The sequence below is a fragment of the Tupaia chinensis genome, unplaced genomic scaffold (genome assembly GCF_000334495.1).
Source record: "Tupaia chinensis unplaced genomic scaffold, TupChi_1.0 Scaffold000069_1, whole genome shotgun sequence".
In the NCBI taxonomy this organism is placed as follows: domain Eukaryota; kingdom Metazoa; phylum Chordata; class Mammalia; order Scandentia; family Tupaiidae; genus Tupaia; species Tupaia belangeri.
In genome coordinates this window covers 308,865-317,514 of record NW_006159529.1, presented here as the reverse complement: position 1 = coordinate 317,514, position 8,650 = coordinate 308,865, and the positions used below count along the sequence as shown (strand labels likewise).

The window sequence follows — 8,650 nt, the reverse complement described above, 5'->3', positions numbered from 1 at the left end:
CCCAGACAGAGGGACAGTCACGTTGCCATCGGGCACCAGCCCCCTCCTGCCACATCAGCCCAGCCACACTCAGAAAAATAACCTTAGGGTGGAGTCCGAACTAAGTGAACTTGACAGGGCTGCACCACTCCGTGCCCGGGTTCCCACCAGGCGGCAGGACTGCCCACTGTCCGGGGGGCCCAGAGGGGGTGACAGAGGAGAGGGACAAGGGGAAGGCAACCAGATGGCCAGCCCAGAAACCTCCCAACTTAGCAAGATCTCAAAAGCCTCCCAGTTAGCCTCGTCTCCAGGGTCGGGGGCAAAGAGTGGCGTGTTCAGCTTTCCCCAGCAGACCCTTCCACTGAGGACGGGGACGAGGGCTGGATTTCCAGGTAAGAACCTCAGGCTCTGGAGCACTCAGTGGTGGCTTGGAGGGTGCTCTCAGTGGAACTCCCAAAGAGGCCTTAATCTTTGGGGTGTCGGCAGTAGGGCAGCCCCCAGCTGGGAGGGGCACCTTCAGCAGCCAGCACCCCAGCACACACGGGGTAGGAGGCTTTCTGCAGCTCCTCACATGGTGCCCTTGGGTCCCTCTGTGACAGCCCATGCTTTGTCACTTCCACCAGCCTGGCGTGCTCTCTCATCACCTCTGCCTCCACCGGCTCCCTTTGGTCTTACCGTCCCAGTGGGTATAAACGCTGTCTCTACCCCTGACTTCCAGAGCTCCAGACTCCCTCCCCGCCACCTACCCAGCACCTCGCCCTGACTGGCCCAAGCCCAGCTCTCTCTGCTCTCCTGGGCCTGTTCCTCCCCGACTCACCAGCAGCGGCACCAGCTTCCGCGCTGTCGCCAGGTGCCTGGAGGGCGGTCTCCACTGTGCTTCTCCGCCTACTGGCCGCTGAGGCCCAGGCCTTCCTGTTTAGAAGCCTCCCAGCCTGGAGTGTACCTCTCAGAAATCCTGATACAGCTGGTTTCAGAGGGAGCAAGCATTTATTTTAGAAGCTCCTGGGGGACTTTTTCATTCATTTACTCCTCCTTAAGCCTGTGCTCCAGCACTGGAGGCTAGCCCTGGGGAGTGACCTTCTGAAGGGCAGGCACACAGTGGCTGCTTGTATGTGACCCAGGTGCAGTCAGTCCAGGTGGTCGCTGGATCCTGGTGCCCCTGTCCCAGGCCCCCCAGACAGCGACCAGCAAGACCTGCTGGATGAGGGAGGGCCAGGCTGAGCCGGACCACAGACTCTCCAGCCACCCCGACCCCATTCTCTGCTTCACTGCCGGGCGCAGGGGATCACCGGCAGTCAGTCGTCCAGGGTCAGGTGGGCGGGGCAGCCCAGCTGTTGCCATGGTGACGGGCCTGCCGCTCTATTCAGCAGAGAACTTTGAAGTTAGCTCAAACGCAGGACCACAAAGCGCTCTTGCATCTCAGATGTAAAACGTGGCTGCTTTTCATCTTCCCTGGCCCTTAACTGCTCTGCTTTTGTTCTTGCTCTTAGATCAGGGACTAAAACTCCTGCGCGTGCTGTAAATGCAAAACACAGGCAATTAAGGGCCGGGCTGAGAGGAAGCCTTCCCTGAGGCGCTTCCAAGAGTTGCTTTTGTAGACAAACAGAGATGACTACAAAGCTGTCTGCCAGCAAATATTTACCTACCCAACGAATATTTAGTGAGCACCTACTAGGCACCAGGGCGACTGCGGTGGGTGCTGGACGGTCCTTGTGGCCTGAGACTGCTCGGGTCTCTGATCTCGCGTTGATATTCAGGATCCTCGCTCTGTGCCTCCGTTTCTCCTGTGTACCCAGGTAGCCAAGGAGTTTTCTTTTCCCTTTTCCCTTTTCTCAGTTTACGGTTAGTCACTATCCATCTGTTCAGTGGTCAGCAGTGCCTTTCCCAGGACGGATACAGTGCCTAGCAGTCAAGAAAAGATGGTGCCGCACACGTTTGCATCAGCAAATAACTCTTCCTTTCTGTGTCGATGCATTTTTTCCCTCCCTGTTCCCTCCTCCCCCCATTATCCTCCCCTGTATCACCCCATCCTTACGATCTCTAGAATCTACAGTTGCCCTCCTGCTACTACACCTTCCAGTCTTCCGGTTTCTGCCACAGAGCGCAGACATTTGGCACACATCGAGCGGGGACATACAAAGTCTGTCTTTCACAGTCCGGCTTGCTTCACTTTGCAGCCTAGTTTTCATATAGTGTTTTCTGAAACTCATGTGAAGATGCTAATCTCCTACCCTTGTTCGGGTCCACGTAGCTTTACTTTGCTCTGTTTATATATTTGGCTTCTCTGTAATGTTTTGTTTGAAAAGAGAAATCCATACCACTAAAAAAAATGTGGAGTGGAAATAAAAAACACCGGCTGAGGATTCCCTAAAGCTTTTCCCAGATGGAACGTTTTGTGTCTATGGGGACTGTGAGGTCACACAGGGGCTGCTACGCATGACAAGGTGAGTTGCATTTAGGATGTAAGCCTGCCTGAGTTGATTGACACCTGCCTTCGTTTTAGATAAACAAGAACCTGGGGATGGTGTTGGAGAGGAGCAGATCTTGCTATGATTCTCACCGGGTTGACTGAGGACATTGCTTCTAAAGATGCCTGCCCTTCTGGGACCAGCAGTTAGCGTAATGGCTATGTCGCTGGACTCTGGACTCCCATGTAGTCGACTGCGGTTCATGTCCCGGACCCAGTGGCTTAAAACTCATGCCGGGCGGTCTCTCTGTCTCTGTCTGTCTGGCAAGCGCATGTGCCCTATAGCAAAAAAAAAAAAAACAAAAAAACCTGCCCTTCCCATATGCCAGATACCCCTTGGGTCTCAAGGCCCAGCCCTCACCCCTCTCACCAGGGCCAGTGCCCTTCAGCGACAGTGCCCTTGTTGAGCCCCTTGCCCCAGCTGCCTGTGACACACCACCCCATGATGACTTGGGGTCTGTCCTCTCCCCCAGCTGGGTCGTGTGCTCTCAGGGTGCAATGTTTGTTGAAGGAATATTAGATGAGGTGCTGGGAGCACCGTTGGGCAACCTATTCCCTGGATCCTGCTTCTGACCTTGGGTACTTCCTGGGGTTTCTCCTGAAATGCAGGCTAGAGAGCCTGGTGAGCTCAGAGTTGGCTGCTTCCCATTCTTTCCTGTACTCTGTATCACCCCACTCCTTTTAAAAATCTTTTTAAAAATATATTTTATTTTAATTTATTTTATACATTCAATTGCTATACATCACTTAGCTTGTAAAGTAAAATTTCCAACATGAGTAACATTTCACACCAGCCCAGTTGGGGATACTATACACATTACCATCAACAAATAACCCATTTCTGTGTCCCATAAATGTTTTGCCTCTCTATTTTTCTCCTTAATGTCTTTCCTCAGACTTGCCTTCTCCCACTCTCTTCCCACACTGTATCCAGTACCCATAGCCATTTTCCTGAATTCTATATCATCTAATCTTTCAGTTTCAGCCATAGGGTGTGGACAGTCAGTATATACTAAGTGGAGATATACAATGTCTCTCCTTCATAACTTGGTTTGCTTCGCTCGGCAGTAAATCTTCCATATTCATCCACTTTCTATCAAAAGCCAGGGTCTTGTTTTTTTTATGGCTGAGTAGTATTCCATAGAGTATATGTGCCACACTTTTCTATCTATTCTTCTGTTCGTGGACATTTGGATTGGTTCCCAATGAATAATGCTTCAATAAACATAGATGTGCAACAGTTTTCTAACTAAGCATTCTCCTGTCCTTTGGGTAGATACCCAGGAGAGGGATTGCTGGATCATGTGGTACTTCTATTTGTAGATTTTTGAGGAATTGCCACTCCTTTCTTGTCGTCAGATACTGAGGGTTATCAGATCCTGATTATGAAAGTCACTCATTATTTTTTAAAGAGTTGCTTTATTTAACTTTATTTATTTAGTCATTCATTTATTTTAATTAGACTAGAGAGGGTCAGACAGAGAGAGAGAGAGAGAGAAAGTGAGAAAGCAAGCCACCAGGTCTGGGACTCACACTGTGGTCAACCATGTGGGAGTCCAGCATCCCAGCCACCATGCCACTTGCCAGACCCTGAGCGTCACCCATCTTACCCAAAGGCCCTTAACACCGCTGGGGTAGGGGAACGGCAAGAGGTTTCGAGACAGGTGTTTTATGGACTGTCTCTGGCCTTGAGGAGCTGTGGGGAAGCTCTACTCACCCAGCAAAACTAGATCACCTCACCGGGGCCATTGCGTGGCTTGGGCTCACCCCAGGTTCATGCTGTTGTTTTTACCCCTATGCTGAGTCTTCTCCTATTTCTGTCTTTGGGATGCAGGTGTCTTCCCTCCCTAACAGTCACCTCTCGGTGTGGGGCTGATGAAATTTGGCTCTCTTGTCTTGTCATCAGAGAGCTCTCAGAGATTAGAGGTGCCCAGAGAGCTGAGGCTGCGTCTTCCACATGGTCAACATGGTCCTTAGGCATTCTGGAATGCCCCATTTGAGAGCCCAATGTGGGACCAGCAGGTGGCGTAGTGGTTAAGGTGCTGGATTCTCACATGGCTGACCATGGTGCAAGTCCTAGACCTAGCGGCTTGAAACTCATGTTGTGTGTGTGTGTGTGTTGTGTGTGCCTGCCCAAAATCCTGAGAGGAGAATGAGTTGCAGTGTGGCCATTGCCCCTGGGGGTAATTTCTCACTTTCTGTTTTTCTGTCTCTCTAGTGAGTGCACGTACCCTATAGCAAAAATCTCTCTTCCAAAAAAATAAAAGAGACTGATGCTCACCATTCCCCAGAAAACCGGAGAAAGCCTGGTTTACGGTGATAGCCACACACGGATGGCTGCCAGGGCCATCCTGCTTGGGGCCCAAGGCCTCATGTTCCCCCTTTTTTGCTCCTCCTTTGAGCCCATCCCAGCCCTCCTGAAGCCTTAAATTTTCTGAGCCCCTCGCTCCTACCCCGACCCCTGCCAGGTGATGATACCTTTACTCAGGTGTCTCCCTCGGCCTGGAGGACTGTGGAGTTGCACAGACGTGAGTGTGGGCTTTTGTCCAGTTCTAACTGCACTGATTAGTGCCCTGGCTCCAACACGCAGCTGTCTCCATAAGGACAGGACGCTTGCTGTGCTGACCCCTACATTCTCAGAGCCCAGCACAACTCCTGCACATAGTAGGTGCTCAATAAAGATGCACAAATCACCATCAGATGGTACAAGATGGGTCTTTATTCCGTGCTCAGACCACAGGCTATAGGGAGGCCTCCTGTGGGAGGCAATACCCCCAGGGTTAAGGCCAGAAGGCTGAGCCAGTGTGTGGCCATGGAAGAACCACCATTTGCCAGGGGAAAGGCCTGCGCAGGGGCCAGGGCTGAGAGGAGACAGGTCGCGGTGGTGCTCGTGCTGAGCCACACGTTCTGCCAAACACCTAGTACCCTCGAGTCATTGTATCCACCCGAGGATGGTGCCTTCATTGTCCTCACTTTCCTGATGAGGAAACCGAGCTGCGGGACATGAAGTGGCCTACTGTGGTCACATGGGCAGCAAGGGGTAAAGCCATGGGGTGATCCAGAGCTTTGTTCTCACTTGGCCACACGTGGCATGGTGTCCAGGCTGCAGTGAGTGTGGGCTGGCCTCAGTCATGCTGCAGGGACTGAACACGGGCTTTCTCACAGTGGGCAGTGGATGGATCTCCATTGCCATGCACTGCTGTCTCCTTTGAGAAATCCAGAAACAGGCCCTCATGGGACTGGCCCTCTATGTACATCTGGGGACTGTCCATCCCAGTCAGGCAGCACCAGGCCTGCACTGCGGGCCATGCAGGGGCCACAGCAGGAGCAGCACACAATACAGGCACCAGACCTGAGCTGGTACCTGTTGATGGAGACTCTGCCTCCCCGGGAGCAAGGGAAACGGAAACACTCCTTCCCCTCCTGCTGTCCTTCCTGCCTACCCACCTGCTGGCCCTGTCGTGGGTGCCAGACTCAGAGGCCTAGTTGGATGGCTCCCACCACCTCTGGGTGTATTGCCTAGATGGAGAATGTCTCCACCCATCTCACTCCCACGCTTTCCTCTCCCTGTCTCCTGTTCTCCAAACGAGTGATAAGCACAACGTACTCTGAAGATCAGGCCAATGTAGGTGCGCAGTTGTATCAAGTCCGCCCTGTCTCCCTCGGCCTGAAGACCATGGAGTTCCACAGACGTGGGTGTGGGCTTTTGTCCAGTTCTAACTGCACTGATTAGTGCCCTGGCTCCGACACGCAGCTGTCTGCACAAGGACAGGAAGCTTGCTGTGCTGACCCCTGCATCCTCAGAGCCCTCAGAGTAAGCGAGGGGCCAGCCAGGTGGCGTGGTGATTAAGGAGGCTGAATCCCACAAGCTGACTGTAGGGTTCAAGTCCTACACCCAACTGTCTGAAAAACACACTGGGCACATGTGCATGCCTGCCCAGAATCTTGAGAGGAGAATGGAGGAGAAGGGATTGTGATGTGGCCCTCGCCCTCTGGGGAGTACTTTCTCACTTGCCCTCTTTCTCGTTTTCTTTCTCTCTGGCGAGTGCACGTGCCTCATAGCAGATAAAAAAATAAAAAACCGGAGCGAGTCCCACGAGTCAGGAGAGTGGTTCTGTGTGTGGGGCAGGAAGGTGATCGTGGTCGCGGAAATGCGCTCAGAGGCAGGAGGGCTTCTGTCAAGGGGTGATATCTTGGTCTAAGTAGGACTGGCCCACAGGTCACAAAGTGCCAGCAGAGTTCTGGTCTTCCCTGCCCTGGACTCTCAGCTGTTTTCAATCTCTGAGGAAAACTTCTCAGAGAAGTGAGGGCTGAAAGATTTATGAGACCCGGGAAGTCACCTTGTCGGTAGCAATTCCACCACCTGAGTGAGAAGCGTGGGCCAGAGCCTCCCCAAAGGTCTCCTAGGAAAGCGAACGCTCTGGGTGTGCGTGTGCGTGTGCGTGTGTGTGCGCGCGTGTGTGTTTCCCTGTGGCACCCAAACAATGGTTTTGCAGGGAGACAACATCTTCTCCAACAAGACAACAGTCGATATAAACCCGATTGGACGTAATGACTGGATCTCTCCTCAGAGATGGTGACAGTGATTTCTTGGATGCCTTTTAGTTACAGACAAGTTTCTGCACAACATAATTAGGTTTGGGTCTTTGTAGCCTGCCCTATCGGACTATTGATTATCCGCTCTTATTCCCTGCCCTGCGGATGTCTGGGTGTGCAGTCGGCATAGCAAGTGGGCGAAGACGCTCCTCAGGACGATGTGGGGCTTGGAGGAGCGGCGGTCCCTCCCAGCATGGCCTGTGACACCCAACTCTCAGCACCCACTGTTGGACCTCAGCTGCACCCAAGTCACCAAGGTCCAGGAAGCAGAGTTCCGGTCCTCACTGCCCTGGTATCACTCCTGTGCGACCCTGGACAAGGCTCTGTCCCTCTTTGGGTCTTCTTTCTGTGTGTCAGAGGCAGTCATTACACATAATCACCTCCAGGGCCCGTTTTGGTGTTGATGTGCTAGCCCAGCGCCATTTAATAGAAATACGTCAACTACAGGGACCAGCAGTTAACGTAATGGCTATGTCGCTGGACTCCCATGTAGTCGACTGCAGTTCAAGTCTGGACCTGGTGGCTTAAACTCACGCCGGGCACGTGTGCATGTGTGCCCAAGATCCCAAGAGGAGAATGGAGGAGAAGGGATTGCGGCGTGGCCATCCCCCTTGGGGGGGGATTTCTCGCTTTCTATCTCTCCGTTTTTCTCTGTCTTTCTGGCGAGCACACGCGCCCTATAGCAAAAAACCTCTTTCCCCCCCCCCAAAAAAAAGAGAGAGAAATATGTCAACTACAAACACAGGTCACAGGGAGTTTTTTCTTTTGGTTTTTGCTATAAGGCATGTGTGCTCTCTGGGGGTTAGGGAGGAGAGAGAGAGAGAGAGAGAGAGAGAGAGAAAGAGAGAGAGAGAGTGAGGAATGTGAGGGATAGGGGGATGGCCACGCTACATTCCCTTCTCCATTATTTTCTTGAGATTTTGAGCATGCACACATGACTGGCACGTTTTTCAGTTGCCAGTTCTAGGACTTGAATCACAAAGTTGGCCGTGTGAGATCCAGCTGTCTTAACTTCCACGCCACCTGCTGGCCTGGTCATTTGATTTTAAGATCAAGAGTGCATGTACACTTGGAAGAGCAAGAGGGAGAGGGAGAGAGAGAAAGTCTCACCGGGTCCTGACATGCTATGCTTTCCCTTACCCAGCCCTCTAGATTCTCAAGATCTTGGGTGCCCACTCACGTACCTGGTGTGTCTTCAGGCCAACCTGGAGATCCAAGCCTTGGTTGGCATGTGGCTTCCAGCACCACAGTCCTTTACAATCAACACTGTGCCCCCAGGCTAGGCCCACATAGGTAATCTAAAACTTTCTGGCAGCTACATTAAGAAAAACAAAAAGAGGGCCAGCAGGTGGCATAGTGGTTAAGACACTGGACTCCCATGTGGCTGACTGTGGTTTGAGTCCCAGATCTGGCAGCTTGAAACTCATGCTGGGTGCATGTGCTTGTGTGCCCAAAATCCTGAGAGGAGAATGGAGGAGAAGGGATTGCAGTATGGCCATCCCCCCAGAGGGTAATTTCTCACTTTCTGTCTCTCTGTTTCTCTCTCTCTGGCAAGTGCATGGCCCCTATAGCAAAAATGTCTCAAAAAAAAAAAAAAAAAAAAAAAAA

At 52.2% G+C, this 8,650-nt stretch overlaps 1 protein-coding gene across 1 annotated transcript in view; it reads left to right on the top strand.

Moving 5' to 3' along the window:
• The first annotated feature begins 7,200 nt into the window (after positions 1-7,200).
• SLC18A2 (solute carrier family 18 member A2) overlaps positions 7,201-8,650 on the top strand; it is a 55,775-nt gene continuing 54,325 nt past the window's right edge. The window contains exon 1 of the mRNA XM_006142223.2: positions 7,201-7,345. Coding sequence (XP_006142285.1) covers positions 7,201-7,345 — 145 coding nt within the window. The remainder of the gene's footprint in view (positions 7,346-8,650) is intronic.